The 18324-nt window shown below is 32.9% G+C and overlaps 1 protein-coding gene across 9 annotated transcripts in view; it reads right to left on the bottom strand.

The window, feature by feature from the left end:
• LOC135155598 (uncharacterized) overlaps positions 1 to 11903 on the bottom strand; it is a 28367-nt gene extending 16464 nt beyond the window's left edge. For 4 of the 9 annotated variants that reach the window (XR_010294730.1, XR_010294724.1, XR_010294731.1 and 1 more), the window contains exons 1-4: positions 11685 to 11903; positions 8551 to 8604; positions 6580 to 6633; positions 277 to 387 (exon numbers count right to left, since the gene is read on the bottom strand). Coding sequence is in view for 1 of the 9 variants with exons in the window: in XM_064105093.1 (XP_063961163.1) it covers positions 277 to 364 (88 nt within the window). In the remaining 8 variants the exon portion in view is untranslated. Of the gene's footprint in view, positions 1 to 276; positions 388 to 4911; positions 4947 to 6579; positions 6634 to 8550; positions 8605 to 11684 lie in introns of all 9 variants that reach the window. The other 5 variants (XR_010294725.1, XR_010294729.1, XR_010294728.1 and 2 more) reach the window with 5 other exon arrangements.
• Between the last annotated feature and the right edge of the window lie 6421 nt (positions 11904 to 18324).

The raw sequence follows: 18324 nt of genomic DNA, 5'->3' as shown, positions 1-18324 counted from the left end.
TTGAATGCTGTGCCAATGTACGTTACACCTGGTTCCAACAATACACCATTGACTGATCTTTCCTGCCTTTTGCCCTGATCATTTCTTTGTTCTGAATTTGATTGCAACCTTTCTTCCCTTTTTCTTGCCATTAGTTTTGCTCTCTTGCATTTTACTTTCACCCAGCTATTGTCAAATTCTTCACTGAGCAAGTTTTGAGACAGATTGTCTGTTACACCATTTTCATATCTGCTACATTGATCTGTAAGCACTGTGCTCTTTTTTTCTTTGACATACCTCTTCCTTGCTCCCTTAACTTGCCTTGTCTGCTTGAAGGTTTTGATGTTCTTATTGCTATTGTCATCATCATCATCATCATCATCATCTGCTTCCATTAGAGGCTCATATCTGTTATAATGAGATGGAATACACTCTCTGTCAAATATGCGATCACCAATGTTGCTATAACCACAACATGAACAAATCCATATCAATCTCTGGTCAGCAAATTTGTTATTGTTCACGTATTCCTTACATGTCACATGGAAATCATTGTTGCAAGATTCACACGTTACGTAGGTTTCATATTCATTGATCTTATCCATGCACAGATAACATTCATCAACATCTGTATTGATCATCGATGTATAATTAGAGAGTATGCTCAAAATTTCATGAACAACTGAGCTGAAATGATCGACAGCCATTTTCAATTTCTCTTCTGCAATAGACATAAAATGCTCAATATTATAATTTTACAGTTCAACTAGTTAATTCCAAATGAATGCCTTGATGTGTTTTCAACACGTAAAATACTCGTATCCAATAACTTTTTTTTTTTCAACAAACGTTGGTTTACAACTGGAATATTGGATGAATATACGGGTTTTGGCTATGAAATTATATAAGCCTCCTTGTATTTCACAAAATACTCTTATCCAATATTTTTTTTTTTCTCAACAAACGTTGGTTTCCTATTGGATGAATTTATGGGTTTTGGCTATTAAATTATATAAGCCTTGTTGTATTTCTTGTACCTTGTTCTCTTACTTCAATTTTTCTACTTTTGTTATATATCAAGCTCGCTTTAACAAAAATGGAAAATCTGTGATTTAATTTTTTCCAGCCACTTAAACCAATTTGTTTTACTTAAGCCTTCTTCTTTTACTTCAATTTTTCTTACTCTTTTCGATACTTGATTTATCAAGCTTAGCTCTTTCTCCAAAAATTTGTAAATGATAAAATATCCTCTTTATAACAGTGTATCTTGATCTTATTCTCTTCAATATTTCCTTTTTTTAATGTACAGGTGATTTATCAAGGTCAATTTCCCTTTTCCAAGCTCTGTTAACTTCTGAATTTTATTTTCTTCCTTCAACTTTGCTCACTTTTTATCAATAAACCAAGCTCAATTCTTTTTTAGATAAAAACAAATTCTCTTATCAAATATTCTCTTTCTAATTTGAAAGCCACTAGTACTTCCCAGTCTTGTTATCTCGATTTGAATTTTCTTTTTCTAATTTATCAAGTTCAAGCCTTTTTTGCAATCTAGAAACTTTTTTATGAAATATTTCTTCGAACTACTCAAGCTCACTTGGATATTTAACTTTATCTTATTAATCAATTTTTTAAAACCCTTTTTTGTTTGTTTTTTCTTCAAACCTCTGTATATAACCAAAAACTCTTTTACTTTAATTACTCAAACTATGTTTTTACCCTTTTTTGTTTGTTTTTTCTTCAAACTTCTGTATATAACCAAAAACCCTTTTATTTTAATTACCCAAACAATATTTTCTACCCTTTTTGTTTTTTTCTTCAAACGTCTGTATATAACCAAAAACTCTTTTATTTAATTATTCAAACTATGTTTTTTACCCTTTTTTTTTTTGGTTCAAACCTCTGTATATAACCAAAAACCCTTTTATTTTAATTACTCAAACAATATTTTCTACCTTTTTTGTGTGTTTTTTCTTCAAACGTTTGTATATAACCAAAAACTCTTTTACTTTAATTATTCAAACTATGTTTTTTTACCCTTTTTTGTTTTTGTTATTTCTTCAAACCTCTGTACATAACCAAAAACTCTTTTACTTTAATTACTCAAATAATATTTACCCTTTTTTGTTTCTTTTTTTTCCTTCAAATGTCTGTAAACTCTTTTACTTTAATTATTAAAACTATGTTTTTTACCCTTTGTTTCTTTTTTTTTCAAACCTCTGTATATAACCAAAAACTCTTTTACTTTGATTACTCAAACTGTTTTTTAACCCTTTTTTGTTTGTTTTTTCTTCAATCCTCTGTATACAACCAAAAACTCTTACTTTAATTACTCAAACTATGTTTTATCTCTCGATTTTATTCTATTCAATTTTCCTTACCTTTTTTCAGTATAGTTCATCAGTCACTTCTTTCTTATGAATCTATGAACTTCTGAGCCTTATTCTTTTATATCAGGTGTGCTTCTTTTCATCAAACTCTGCAAATGATAAAATACCCTCTCTGGAACTACTCGAGCCTACTTGTTTATCTGGATCTCATAAGCTTCAATTATTCTCAATTTACAAACTGTGTTTATAATATATCAAGGCCACTTTTTTTCTTGTTTGCAAAAGTTGTAAACCTCTAGCCTTTTGTCTCTTAGCACAATTTTGATCACTTATTTTCTGATTAACCAGCCTTATTTCTTCCTTAAATAAGAAATATATTTGATCAAATATCCTCTGAAATTATTAAGTCCACTAGTACTTCTCAACCTTGTTTCCTAGACTTCAATTTTATTCACAATACTCTACCTAATCAAGCTCACATCTTTACTTTCAATCTAAACACTTTTTAATCAATATTTTCTTCACAACCACTCAAGCTAACTTGTAATTACAACTTACTCCTATTACTTCAATTCTCCTCACCTTTTTTTCCCTCTAAAAACTCTGTAAATAATCAAATACTCTTTCCTCAACGATTCAAGCCCAGCTGTATCTCTAGACTTAATTGGATATAAATTCTCGTCTCCTTTTTCAGTATATATAATTTATTACTCACTTCTTTCTCTTGAGAGTCTCTAAACTTCTAAATGTTATTCTCTTAATTATATATTCCTCACTCTGCTATCCTAAAAGAAAAATAACCTTAGTAAAATAAACTCTTTCAGATTACTCAACACCACTTGTCCTCTTGACTCCAATTTTATTCACTCTCTTTGTAATTTTTCAAACTCATAAGAAAGAAACACTTTACAGTCAAATAATGAAGTACACGTCTTTATTTTCTCTTTTTTCTTCTGTTTTGTTTTTGTTTTTGCTTTGTTTGGGGGGTTTCACCTCATCTCCTTTTCAGGGGTTTCACCTGTTCTCCGCTTTCTTTTTTAATTTTTTTTGTTTTTGTTTTTCTTGTTATTTTATTTGTTTTTATCGTTATTCTTGTTAATCTCGTTATCTCGTTATCTCGTTTATCTCGTTAACTAGTTTTTTGCTACCAGTCCTCACAATTCTCTTTGACTCAACCAAGCTTTCGTGCAAGGTGCAAGGTCTACTGTCGTGAATTGTGGGGTAGACTTTCTTGGTTTCAGGGGTTTCACCTGTTCTCCTTTTTTTACTAACTTAACAGGAGTTTCACCTGTGTGCTTGTTGAGGGGTTTCACCTCTTCGCCGGTTTTACAGTGGGTTTCACCTGTGCGCCTGTTCAGGGGTCTCACCTGTTCTCCTTTTTTTTATTTTTTTCGTTTGCTACCCACAATTCTTTTTGACTCAACCAAGCTTTCGTGCAAGGTGCAAGGTCTACTGTCTTGAATTGTGTGATAGACTGATTTGTTTCAGGGGTTTCACCTGATCTCCTGTTCAGGGGTCTCACCTGTTCTCCTTTTTTTATTTTTTTCGTTTGCTACCCACAATTCTTTTTGACTCAACCAAGCTTTCGTGCAAGGTGCAAGGTCTACTGTCTTGAATTGTGTGATAGACTGATTTGTTTCAGGGGTTTCACCTGATCTCCTGTTCAGGGGTTTCACCTGTTCTCCTTTTTTAAATTTTTTAGTTTGCTACCCACAATTCTTTTTTACTCAACCAAGCTTTCGTGCAAGGTGCAAGGTGCAAGGTCTACTGTCTTGAATTGTGTGATAGACTGATTTGTTTCAGGGGTTTCACCTGATCTCCTGTTCAGGGGTCTCACCTGTTCTCCTTTTTTTTATTTTTTCCGTTTGCTACCCACAATTCTTTTTGACTCAACCAAGCTTTCGTGCAAGGTGCAAGGTCTACTGTCTTGAATTGTGTGATAGACTGATTTGTTTCAGGGGTTTCACCTGATCTCCTGTTCAGGGGTTTCACCTGTTCTCCTTTTTAAAATTTTTTAGTTTGCTACCCACAATTCTTTTTTACTCAACCAAGCTTTCGTGCAAGGTACAAGGTCTACTGTCTTGAATTGTGTGATAGACTGATTTGTTTCAGGGGTTTCACCTGATCTCCTGTTCAGGGGTTTCACCTGTTCTCCTTTTAAAAATTTTTTAGTTTGCTACCCACAATTCTTTTTTACTCAACCAAGCTTTCGTGCAAGGTGCAAGGTCTACTGTCTTGAATTGTGTGATAGACGGATTTGTTTCAGGGGTTTCACCTGATCTCCTGTTCAGGGGTTTCACCTGTTCTCCTTTTTTTTGAACAATTTTTTTTTTTAGGGGTTTCACCTAATCTCCTGTTCAAGGGTTTCACCTGTTCTCCTTTTCCAGGGGTTTCACCTGCTCTCCTTTTTTTAAATTTTTTATCTTTTTTTTTTTCCAGGGGTTTCACCTGCTCTCCTTTTTTTTGAACAATTTTTTTTTTTAGGGGTTTCACCTAATCTCCTGTTCAAGGGTTTCACCTGTTCTCCTTTTCCAGGGGTTTCACCTGCTCTCCTTTTCTTAATTTTTTTTTTTTTAATTTTTTTTAAATTTTTTTTTTTTAATACCGGGCTTGCACCTGTTCTTCTTTGTTTACGGGAAGCTGTAGAGAGAAGAGAAAGAAACATGAATTTCCCCACCTTCCTGTTTCAAGTGTTGCAACAATGTTTCGCCAGTGCGAGACCAGAAATATATCTCAGCTTCTGTTTCAATTAAAGTAAACAAATACTAAACCTTTGATCTTTTGACTATGAAATCGATAAATAAATAATTATTACTCCAAAAATCAAACATGTATATTGTAAACCTGATCGAATCATGTGACCTTGAGACCAAAAATCTTAATAGATCATTGTCATTTGTATATGCTAAAATGAGCCAAGTTTGAAGTTGATCCATCAAAGGATATTTTAGTTATAACAAGACCGGTCTATTTCTTAGGTATTTTATTGAATTCCATGAGCTTGACTTTTGACCTTGAGACCCCAAATCTAATCAGATCATCGTCACTTGTATATGCATACGTGAGTCAAGTTTAAAGTTAATCTGTCAAAGGGTTTGATACTTATTGCAAGAACAATCTATTTTTTATGTCTTTTATTGAATTGTATGACCTTGATCTTTGACCTTGAAAAAAAAAAAAATCAGTTCATCATTACTTCCATATGCACACATGAGCAAAGTTTGAAGTTGATCGTCAGATTTTTTCGAGTTATAGCGAGAACAGTCTCTTTCTTATGTATTCTATGACCTTGACCCTTTAACCTTGAGATCCCCATAACTAATCAGCTCATCGTCACTTGTATGTGCACACGAGCCAAGTTTGCATATGATCCGGCACAAGAATTCAGACTTATCGCAAAAATGGTCTAGTACTTATGTATTTTAATGAATTTTATGACATTTGACCTTTTACCTTGCAAACCAAAAACTAATCAGTTCAGAGAAGTATCGAGCCAAGTATGAAGTTGATTGGTTGACTGGTTTTTAAGTTAGCGTGAGAACGAAAATGGGAGAGATGGACGGACGGACAACCCGAATACGTAATACTTCCAGCATCCACTTTTAATGGATAGAGGCATTAAAGAGTCCATTCTTATGCATGTCATAGATTTTTTGCTTTGAACCTTTGATCCATCACCCCCATAAGTACAATAGAAACTCGTTAGAAAGAGATCTGATAAAATAATACTCCTGATATAACAAGGTAATATTTTGGACTAAGCTCTTAAATTCTCTTGTTTTTTTAACCCTCATATTATGACATTCCTGCTATAACAAAGAAATTTTGATGTACCCAAGGACCTCGTTATTCTGAATTTCCACTGTAATTACATAATTGTCACTCCCTTATCACATATGATCAAACTTTCAAAAATTGATCAGTAGAATGTTTTTCAAGTAGTGACTTGCCACTCACAATATGAAATGCAAATTCATACCATTTTCAGAAGAGTGTATTGCTTGTTCATTATGAATTAATCTTTTTTATTTAAACTATTATTTCAAAGCTGGTTCGATAGGCTATCTACGTGTATACATTTTAGCCAAGAAAGAAACGAGATACAGAGATAAAGACAAACGGGGAGAAAGAAAAAACATAGCACAAATCTTGTTATATCAGGGTTAAAAAACAAAAGAATATAAAGAGCCGAGACCGAAATATTACCTTGTTTTATCAGGAATATTGTTATATCAGATCTTTTTATGAGTTTCAACTGTACATGCATACTTACTCTAACTTCAAGCAAAATACAGGAACGAACAAGCTATGCTGTAACTTTGGTAATCTACATTGGGAAAAAAAATGAGAGAAAAATAAATTCTTTTATAACACATACATACTCAAACCCACTGCTCTCCTTTTTTTAAAACAATTATTATTTTTCTTTACACAGAGCTAGCACCCGTTCTTGTTTGTTTACGGGTAGCTGTATCGAAAATAAAAAGAAACATAAATTTTTTGTAGTGTTCCAATAATGTTTTATTATTGATGAAGTATTTTTCACAACATGTAACCTTCAGGTCATTGTCACCCTCTAATTAATTTTCAATTAACTTTCAATTAGATGCATGAAAAAGTAAATGTTATTATAAAACCAGTCTATATATAATGTATTATATTGAATTCATGATCATGATCTTTGACCCAATGGCCCTGAAAACTAATTTCATCAATGTCACATCCCAGTGCATATGTAATAAAATTTCCAAATTGATCCTTAAAATTATTTTCAAGTTTTTGCAAAAACAATCTATTTCTTATGTTATCTATTGAATTTGTAAACATAACTTTTTACCCCAAATCAATCAGATCATTGTCATTTTGCAATGAGTATGTGGGCTATTTCAAGAGAAACGAAGACAACGAGTCCAAAATAGGGTCAAAATTCTAACTCATTTTTATTGTATGAAATTATTCTCAATTTAAAGCTTAGATAGTACCTCATTAATTTAGAAAATTTAAAAGTGTGACATTGTCAACAACCTTCATGATCTGTCAAAGGGTTTGAGAGTTACATGTATTTCAAGAACGGTCTATTTTTTAATGTATTTTATTGAATTGTATGACCTCAACCCTTGACCTTGAAAACAAATTATAATCAGTTCATCATCACTTCCATATGCAGACATGAGCCAAATTTGAAGTTGATCGTCAGATTTTTTTGAGTTATCGTGAGAACAGTCTTATGTATTCTATGATCTTGACCATTTAACCTTGAGATCCCTATAACCAATCAGCTCATCATCACTTGTATGTGCACACACAAGCCAAGCTTGCAATTGATCTCTGAAAGGAATTCAGATTTATCGTGAAAATTGTCCATATCTTATGTATTTTAATGAATTCTATGACCTTTGACCTTTTACCTTGCGAACCAAAAACGAATCAGCTCTTTGTCACCAAGATAAATATCGAGCCAAGTATGAAGTTGATCAGTTGACCAATTTTTAAGTTATCGTGAGAGTGAAAATGGGAGAGATGGACGGACGGACAACCCAAATACATAATGCTTCCAGCATCCACTTTTAATGGGTGAAAGCATAAAAAGTCCATTCTTATGCATTTTATAGATTTTTTTACTTTGAACCTTTGACCCATCACTCCCAAAAGTTCAGTAGAAACTTGTTAGAAAGAGATCTGATAAAATAATATTCCTGATATAACAAGGTAATATTTTGGTCTCAACTCTTATTACTCTGTTGTTTTTTTTAATCCTGATATAATGACATTCCCGCTACAACAAGGAAATTTTGATGTACCCAAGGACCTCATTATACCAAATTTCCACTGTAATTACATAATTGACACTCCCTTATCACATATGATCAAACTTTCGAAAATTGATCAGTAGAATGCTTTTCAAGTCGTGACTTGCCACTCACAATATTAAATACAAATTCATACCATTTTCAGAAGAGTGTATTGCTTGTTCATGTATGAATTAATCTCTTTTATTTAAACTATTATTTCAAAGTTGGTTCGATAGGCTATCTACATGTATACATTTTAACCAAGAGAGAAACGAGATAGAGAGATTAAAGAAAAACAGGGGGAGAAAGAGAAATAATAGCACAAGTCTTGTTATATCAGGGTTAAAAAACAAAAGAATATAAAGAGCCAAGACCAAAATATTATCTTCTTTTATCAGGAATATTATTATATCAGATCTTTTTATGAATTTTGACTGTACATGCATACTTACTCTAATGTCCAGCAAAATACAGGAACGAACAGTCTATGCCGTAACTTAGGTAGTCTATAATGGGGAAAAAAAATGAGAGAAAAATAAATGCTTTTATAACACATACATACTCAAACCCACTGCTCTTCTTTTTTTTTTAATTATTTTTTTTTACATAGAGCTTGCACCTGTTCTTGTCTGTTTACGGGTAGCTGTAGAGAAAATAGAAAGAAACATAAATTTCCCAAGCTTCTTGTTTTCGAGTGTTCCAATAATGTTTTATTATTGATAAAGCAATTTTTTCAAACATGTAACCTTCAAGTCATTGTCACCCTCTTATCAATTTTGAATTAACTTTCAATTAGATGCATGAAAAAGTAAATGTAATATTATAAAAACAATCTATTTATTATGTATTATATTGAATTCATAATCATGATCTTTGACCCAATGAACTGAAAACTAATTTTAAAAATGTCATATCCCTGGGCACATGTAATCAAACTTCCAAATTGATCCTTGGAATGATTTTCAGGTTATTGCAAAACAATCTATTTCTCATATTATGTATTGAATTTGTAACCCTAACTTTTTACCCTCAAAATGAATCAGATCATTGTCATTTGGTAACGAGTCCATGATTCAAGTTTCAAATATGAGTAAAATAGTTTCCAAGTTATGGTAAACAAAAAATTGACGAATCTTCAACCGTGTGCGGTCGAAATGCATGCCTCCGCCAGTGCAAGACCAGAAATATATCCTAGTTTCTGTTCAAATAAAGTTTAAAAAAATACTAAACCTTTGATCTTGTGACTATGAAGTCTTGTCAAATAACTATTTCCCCAAAAATCAAACATGTAAAGTTGATCGAACCATGTTACCATGAGACCAAAAATCTTAAGATCATTGTCATTTGTATATGCTAATATGAACCAAGTTTGAAATTAATCTGTCAAAGGGTTTTAAAGTTATTGCAAGAACGGTCTATTTTTGATGTATTCTTTCTAATTGTATGATCTCGACCTTTAACCTTGAAATAAAAAAAATCATCAGCTAATCATCACTTGCATATGTACACATGAGCCAAGTTTGAAGTTGATCAATCAATTTTTTTTAGTTAACGCAAGAGCGGTCTCTTTCTTATGACCTTGACCTTTAACCTTGAGACCCCCAAAACTAATCAGTTCATCACCACTTGTATGTGCCAAATGAGCCAAGTTTGCAATTGATCCATCAAAGAATTATTGATTTATCGCGAAAATGATCTATTTCTTATGTACTTTATTGAATTCTATGACCTTTGACCTTCTACCTTGGGAACAAAAACTAATCAGCTCTTTGTCGCCCAGATAAGTATCATCGAAGGTGTGCAAAATATTTGCTTGGAAAACTCGACATTGGGTTTTTCAGAACAAATATTCTGCACACGCGAAGATCAAGACTAGTACGTGCGATCGTGTGAGATCGGCTTTCTTTGTTGTGCAAAAGGCAGTATTGTGACATCACAAATTAACACATGAAGTCATGGCGATATGTGGGTATCGAAGTGAAAATCACAGCGCTGGGTAAGAATTGTTGCTTTCTTTTCATCTTTTTACCGAATGAATAATGCGATCCACCCTAGCATTTAAAAGCATCGTGATGATGAAATTTTTTATATGATTCTTGAAATGATGATCAAGACCCTTTAACACTTTGGTTAAAATTTCCTGCCCGGGTCATGAATCAAACAACTATTCTTACATTTTGTAAAAAATCTACAAATGTTTTCATGTGTTAATTTGTGCTGTAAAATACTGCAATTTGCACAACAAAGAAAGCCGATCTTACCCGATCACACGCACTAGTCTTGATCTGAAGGTGTGCAAAATATTTGCTTAGAAAACCCCACGTGTAACCATTACGTTTTTCCTAACGAAATATTCTGCACGTGTACGCGAAGATCGAGACTAGTGCATGTGATGGGCGAGATTGGCTTTCTTTGTTGTGCAAATGGCAGTATTGCGACGGCAAGAATTAACACATGAAAACATGGTGACACGTGGATATTGAAGCGAAAACCATAGCACTGAATAAGAATTGTTACTTATTTTTCATCTTTTCACCGAATGAAAAATGTGATCCACCCACGCAAAAAGTGTTCGGAAGTTAAGTAAAATATTTTAACCCCTCTAGTTTTTTGTAAAATGTGTAGATTTTTTATAAAATGTTAGAATAGCCGTTTCTTTACATGAGCCCGCAAGAAATTTTAACCAAGACTTTAAAGTGTCATGAAGACCATATCAAAAATGATATACAAATTTTCTCATCACGACGCTCTTAAAGCTAGATCCACCCACGCAAGAGCTGTTCTGTCATTAGTACAATGTTTTAACCCCTCTATTTTCTTTTGGATAAATGTGTAGAGTACCTCTAGATTTATTACAAAATACTAGTAGAATAGTTGTTTGTTTACATGCCCCAGACAGAAACAGACTAAATAGCATGTAAATAAGACCTGCTGTGAAGTGAAACTTAGCAGTACACAACACAAATTGTAAAAAAAGGTCTTAAAATATTATTATTATAACAAAACTAGTAAAACTAGGCCGATCATGACAGCACACAAGAACAAATAGTAAAAATAATTCTTAAATTAAAATATGATTAGGAGTCTAGACTCTAGTCTAGGCATAGAATCTACTGTACCGTAACAAAAAATATTAAAACAGATGAATGATCCGTCTTCCATTTAGAGACTATCACCAGAGAGAGTATATAGGGCCCTACTCAAATCTTTAATTTTGAAAATATTTTTTGTGTTTGGCAATGAGTTTTCAATTCTAGGGGGCCTTGCAAATACAGCAAATAACATAGCCTTTTAATTTTATAGGGCCTAGGCTTGCAAAAATTAGACCGAAAAATCTGTCTATTTTGGTCACGATATGTTCCGCTGAGACTTCGTCTGGCCTCACGGAATCCCTCCCGAGTCCCTACATAGACCGAAGTCTCCAATACGCACCGCTGTAGTGAAGGCCTTAAGCACTGCTATAGGAAAGCGGGTGAGGCGGGGTGAGGTACCTCACCCGACACTGGCATTCAAAATTTAACTCCGCAGAACATAAAAAGAGGATTTGTATATCTAAAATGATATGTAATAATAACAAGGGACTTACCAGATTTTTCATATTTTGAAGATTTCAATGAAATATCGGCCTATAGCCAATGTACTTCTCATCGATGTGCTTCGCAGCGATGTGGGAGCGTCAACCATATACGTGTGCCGAACTTCGAACCCCTGCGCTGCTGCATCAATTTGAAACTTTGAAATGCAGCTTGGATTACAGTACAGGCGCACGCCACAACGCCCAGTTGTGATGATCACGTCTCAAGATGGCGCTATACTACTTATCGCAGGGAAATTGTTCTTCGCTCTTTCAGGAACAAAAATATTATCCCATGTTAATTGTTCTTTGTGAAATGACTGTCTAGCTTTTTTGGAAAAAAAGAGAAAGAAAGGAAAAGGGGGAAAGAGGATTACAATATAATATTAAATAACTGTTATCATCGTCATTAGCATGATCATCATTACAATTTACCAACAGCAATGGGGAACCACCTCGCATGAAATATCAAGTACACTTTAGTGATAAAAAAGAACGAATCCCCAGCCCCCCCCCAAAAAAAAAAAAGAAGGAATGAAAGGAAATATAGGAGAGAAACGTTATAAGACAATGCTTTCTCTTTCTTATTTTTGACATCATTTCGACCATCATCGTATTAACTCTCAACTTCCCCTGCCTTTCTTTTCTTTTCTTTTTTGATTTAATAATTTTATCCTTTCATTTTTTCCTTTTATTGAGATAATTATATCTTCGTGATTTTGCTCTCTAAGAGTGCTTACTTTAAATTTATGTGTATTGTTTTTGTGTTTGAAGTCCTACTTTTGGTTTTCATCATTATTATCATTCTTATCATCATCACCATCATCCTCATCACAATCATAATTATCTTCAACATCACCACAACCATCATCGTTATCATCATCTTAATTTTCTTCTAGATCATCATTATAATCATTATCATCTTCATCATCATAATCATCATCACCATCATCATTATCATCACACAATCATCAGTATCATCATTATTATTATCATCTTCATAATTATCTTTATGACCACTATCATCACCCTGTTCATCACCATCACATCATCTTTATAATTATAATTATTATTATCATTATCATCATCACCATCAGCTCTATCATTAAAGGTAGCGTTTAGTTTAGGTAAACTTTCAAAAATTGGATTGTGGGTAATGAACTGAAATAGAGAAAGATACTTTTTCTGACATTTACCAAAACTAAATACTACCTTTAACTTAAACTAGTCTCATCAAAACATCATAATGTCACCATCTCCTATGGTACAGTATTAACAATAAATGCTTTTAAATTTGAGTTAATGTTTCATTTTAATTTATCAATTGTGTGAATCATAAGGAAAAAATAAACTTCCCACAACTTTCTGATAAAATCAAATTCACAGCTAAAAAACATAGTAGATATAGAATGAAGTTTGAAATGCAAAAATTATGCTGATCTATTGCTTTGTGGTATCAGAATTACAATTGTTCTAATAACAAATTATTCTGCAAGAAACAAAAAGATAGGTTGTAAACTTTTTGCTCTAACAAAATCAGTAAATTTCACAATTTTTTATATAAATGCTGCTAATAATTTTAATCAAAGTGTAGTTGTGAAAAGAAATATAAAGAAATATATACAAAATTAATGTCAAATTAAACAAATTTTAGACCAAAAAGTTAAAAGTGCAGAATTAGCAACCTTATTTGTCAAAAATCGTATAATTTTACCATAAAAATCTTATTATATCTATAAAGAAAGTACTTCTCTTTCTCATTGTTAATCAGAAGATATTTTGCTTTTTTTTAAATTGCTGCCAGAAATGAGTAATCTTTGATTCCCTTTCCTGCTTCTCATCTTGTCATTTCACTACCAAATTTCCTTTGATTTCTATTTTTCATGACTTCCTTTTATTACTTCATTTACCATTTCATTATTTTTATCATGATTGTCATTATCACCGATTTAATCGGTGATCATCGTCATGATCTGAGATTTTTGACTTTATTTCATCATTTCTCTGTAGTCGATTTCATATGTATTCTTGGTCAACAAATGACTGACAGACCACCTAATTCGTCCTTACGACGAATTAAATTTCTAGTTAGGTGGTCTGTCTATGACAGATCACCTCTTATGTTTGTCCGAATTTTCTTTCTTTATTTTTTATTTCTTATTTTTATTTCCTCCATTTCTTGTGGACAGCAAATCTCAGAAAGTTCATATTCAATAATCATCAAAATATCACCACATATCAACATCAATAAGACCTCAATTCTGCAAGAATCTTAATGTCATGACGTCATCATGACGTCATCTAGACGCCATTTTGTAAAATCACATTATCAATCATATCTCCATTATCAATTATCAAAAATAAATCAAATTCACATGACATAAACTTCAGATCAAGGGTCATCAGGTCATGTCATCAAAGGTCACCTGAAGGTCACGACGCGCGCGTACGCGCGCGTCAAAATTTTAAAATGCTAAAAATCACTTTTTGACCAAAACAGAGTACGTTTTAGGTCATTTTAAGCATTTCAAAAAATTGCGCGCGCAAACGTATGCGCGCGCGTTTCCGCGCGTAACGCCTTGAATGCAACTCAGAAACACCGTTTTTTTTATTTCATTGCATTGATCATATAATTTTGAGCAATTTGATACCTTGATCAACCTTCTACGACCATTAATAAGGAAATTAACACCCGTTAAAGTTTGCAGCACGTGTGCGCGCGAGCTCTCACTATAGGCCATATATGGGCAAAAACATGCCTATAGAAAATCCGCTGTAGCTCTTCAGAACGCATGGGGACCCCCAATTTTTTTTTCATATTTTGATAGAGTATGAACTAGAGATATAATTTCATGTCTCATTTGACCCTCAATTATATTATGACGTCATCAAAATGGCGTCGGAATTCAAAAAATCCATTTTGCCTATTATGACGTCATTATAATTATGCAAATCTTGCTCTAACTCCGTGAATATTGGTCAATTTTCACCCAATTTTTGATATGTTGTAGCTTAGTTCTTACTCTTTCTGAGTTATTGCCTTTATTTTTCATTTTGATAGACAAATCATCCTCAAAAATTGCAAATAATAATGGCATGTCATTTTTACTCATTTTGCGTGTAATCTCTATGGGACATTACTTTTTCTCAAAACTAGATTCTACATTCTTCTATTTCGTAAGCCATATCTCCAATTTTTGTTGCTAGTTATCCCTGAGCTTTTAGTATGTTGTAGCTGAGATTCTAAGCTTTCGGTTGCGTCTCCTTCATTTTCCGATCAGATGTCGGGATCATGCCCGCAATTCACTTGCAAGATTGGATTTGAGATTCTGGTGTTTTGCTTACGTGTTGAGTCTATGGGAAATATTCTAGCTCAATCGGTTAGGCGTCAGACTTACTTCTCATTCCATCATGCAGGCAGGGGTTCGAGTCCGACTCCTGCAACTTTTTTTTTCTTTGTTATTCTTTTTTTCACCTTATTTCTTATGTCCATTGGAATGTATATAGGTACACATATTGCAATAAATAACCATTTTAAAGGTCATTTTCCATGTTTTTCATATAATTTCTCAGTATCAAGCCTTTTTTACGTATCTAATGCCTATACCACCATCTTTCTTGATTATGTTCATTTCCTATGTTCATTTTAATCACATGGATTATGATAGTGATCCTGATGATGCTGTTGATGACCATGCTGATAATAATGATGTTATGTATGATCATAATGATGATCGTTATGTTGCTTATCTCTGGTAATATCAAATGGTCATGAGCATATTAATGATCATGATCATCATAATAAACATATTACAGAGAGAGAGAGAGAGAGAGACAGAGAGACAGAGAGAGAGAAAGAGAGACAGACAGACAGAGAGAGAGAGAGAGGTTAAAAGAGGAAAGATTTTTCTTTCTCTGTTTCTCTTTGTTTTTAACATTACCATCATCACCATCATTACCAATTTTATCATGGTCACAAGCTGCGTTGTATTTATCATTAATCTTAGTTTATTCTGATCTGTCACTATCAATTTTTCCCGAAAATTATCATCGCCGTATCATTTTATGATATTTTTGCCATCATCAAAGGTTTGGGGCAAAAGCCTCCTACCAACCACCAATGAAGTCCGTTGAAAAAGAGAGAAAAGAAACAAATAAAAGAGGAAAATAGAAATGATAGATCATGGTCGACTTTCCTCTTTCAGCATATCTTCTGTATTTTTATCATCATCACAATCCCTTTTTTCATTATTGCCATGATTATCAACATATTCATCATCATAATTGTCTTTAATATGGTTCTCATTTTCCAAGTATGTTTATCAAGGTAGCACAAATATCTCAACATTCCAGCTTATCATTATGTGTGTGCGTGTGTAATTAAGTTTATACAGACGTGTATCAATCAGATATGATTATTTACGCCCGAGACCGACCTTTAACGTCAACGTCCGATAGACGTGACTAGGGCCCGAACCTCGAACATCTGCAGCAATTTATAACTTCCTCAATGTAGCTTAGATTACAGGCGCACGTCACAACGCCCATGCAATTAACTTCTGATATAAGTGGTGATGACGTCTCAAGCGGTATACCACTAATCACAATGGAATTGTTCGTTGCTTTTTAAAGAAAAATTCATACTTTATGTTGTTCCATCAGTTGTAAAACAACAGTAGATTTTTTTTGGAAAAGAAAGGAAAAAAAGGGGGAAAGGGGAACAGAGGATCAGGTACATGGTCTAAAATAATTGTCATCGCTGTCATTATCATGATCATCATTATAAGTGATTAAAGGCAAGGGAGCACCGCCTTTACACTTTAGTGATAAAAAAAGAAAGTACTCCTCCGCCCCCCCCCCAATAAAAGCGGGGAAAAAGGAAACGTAAAAGAGGTGCGTTAAAGGACAAGTACTTCATTTTTCCCATTTTTGACATCATTTTGTCCCTCATTGTATTAAGTCTCGACCTTCCCCACTTTTTTTTTTTTTAAATTATCCTTGGATTTTTTCCATATTTTTTCTATTATTCAAATGATTTGCCATGATAACAATAAAATTGTTCGGATGATAATAAACAACTTTATTCAAAGTGACCCAGGACAGACTTTAATTACATTATTTACGGGTGCTAATGTCCTCCAGGTGGTCTCTTCTCTGACAAAGGTACTGATTCACAGTCAACAAATTAAAGGGTCTGAAGCATTCATGGGCAGGGATTTGCGTGGTAGACAATGAGACTGACAGGCAATGGTTCATAAACCTTTCTCTTTCAAATAAGTGCACGAGTGGTGAGGAGTCACTCAATTCTTGGAAGTCTTTTGTTTAGAGTGATGATAAACTTGACATCAAAGACTAAATTGGGGAGGGAGCTTTACATAGCTTTGACACATGTTCAATTATTTAAATTTCAAGAGTGCTTATTTAGTTCTCATGATCAAAGTTGTCAATAAAATAAAATTTCTAAATTATCATTATCATCATCATAATCATTATCATCATAATCATTATCATCATCATAATCATTATCATCATCATCACTATCACCATCATCATCATCATCATCACCATCATTATCATTATCATCACCATTATCTTCTTAATTATCAATTCAAACATCAACTGAATTTTATTACTTCATTTAATACTTCACTATTATAATCATGATTATCATTATCACAGATTATTTCCATTTCCTATGCACTTTTTTTTAGCAAAAGGATCATGATAATGATCATGATCATCATCACTATCACCATCATCATCATCATCAACATTATCATTATCATCACCATTATCATCTTAATTATTATCAATTCAAACATCAACCAAATTTTATTACTTCATTTAATACTTCACTATTATAATCATGATTATCATTATCACAGATTATTTCCATTTCCTATGCTCTTTTCTTTTAGGAAAAGGATAATGATAATGATCATGATAATGCTGTTGATGACCATGATGATAATGATGATATTCATGATCATTATTGTTATATTGCTCATCTCTGGTACATATTTAATGGTCACGAACATATTGATGATCATGATGATGATGACATCAATTATGATGACGTTTTTAATGACTACATGTATTCATGTATGCTTAAAAAAAAAAAAGAAGATAAAAAAGAAAAAGAAAAGAAAGAAAACCAATACGAGAGAGACAGAGAGAGAGAGGTTAAAAAAAGAGGAAAGATTTTCTTTCTCTCTTTCTCATCGTTTTTTAACATTACCATCATCACCATCATTCTCTATTTTATCATGGTCACAAGCTGCATTGATCTTAGTTTATTCCGATTTGTTGATTACTTTCATTCGTAACATAATCACTATCAATTTCTTCTCGAAAATTTTCATCGCCGTATCATTTTATGATATATTTGCCATTATCAAATGTTTGGGGCAAAAACCTCCTACCAACCACCAATGAAGTCCGTTGAAAAAGAGAGAAAAGAAACAAATAAAAGAGGAAAATAGAAATGATAGATCATGGTTGACTTTCCTGTTTCAGCATATCTAATGTATTGTTATCATCATCACAATCCCTTTTTTTTTCATTATTGCCATGATTATCAACATATTCATCATCATATTGTCTTTAATCAAATAAAATTTCTAAATTGTTTTTCCTGTTTGTAGACAAGTGT

The sequence above is a fragment of the Lytechinus pictus genome, chromosome 10 (genome assembly GCF_037042905.1).
Source record: "Lytechinus pictus isolate F3 Inbred chromosome 10, Lp3.0, whole genome shotgun sequence".
Classification (NCBI taxonomy): Eukaryota; Metazoa; Echinodermata; class Echinoidea; order Temnopleuroida; family Toxopneustidae; genus Lytechinus; species Lytechinus pictus.
This window is presented reverse-complemented; position numbering and strand designations above follow the sequence as displayed.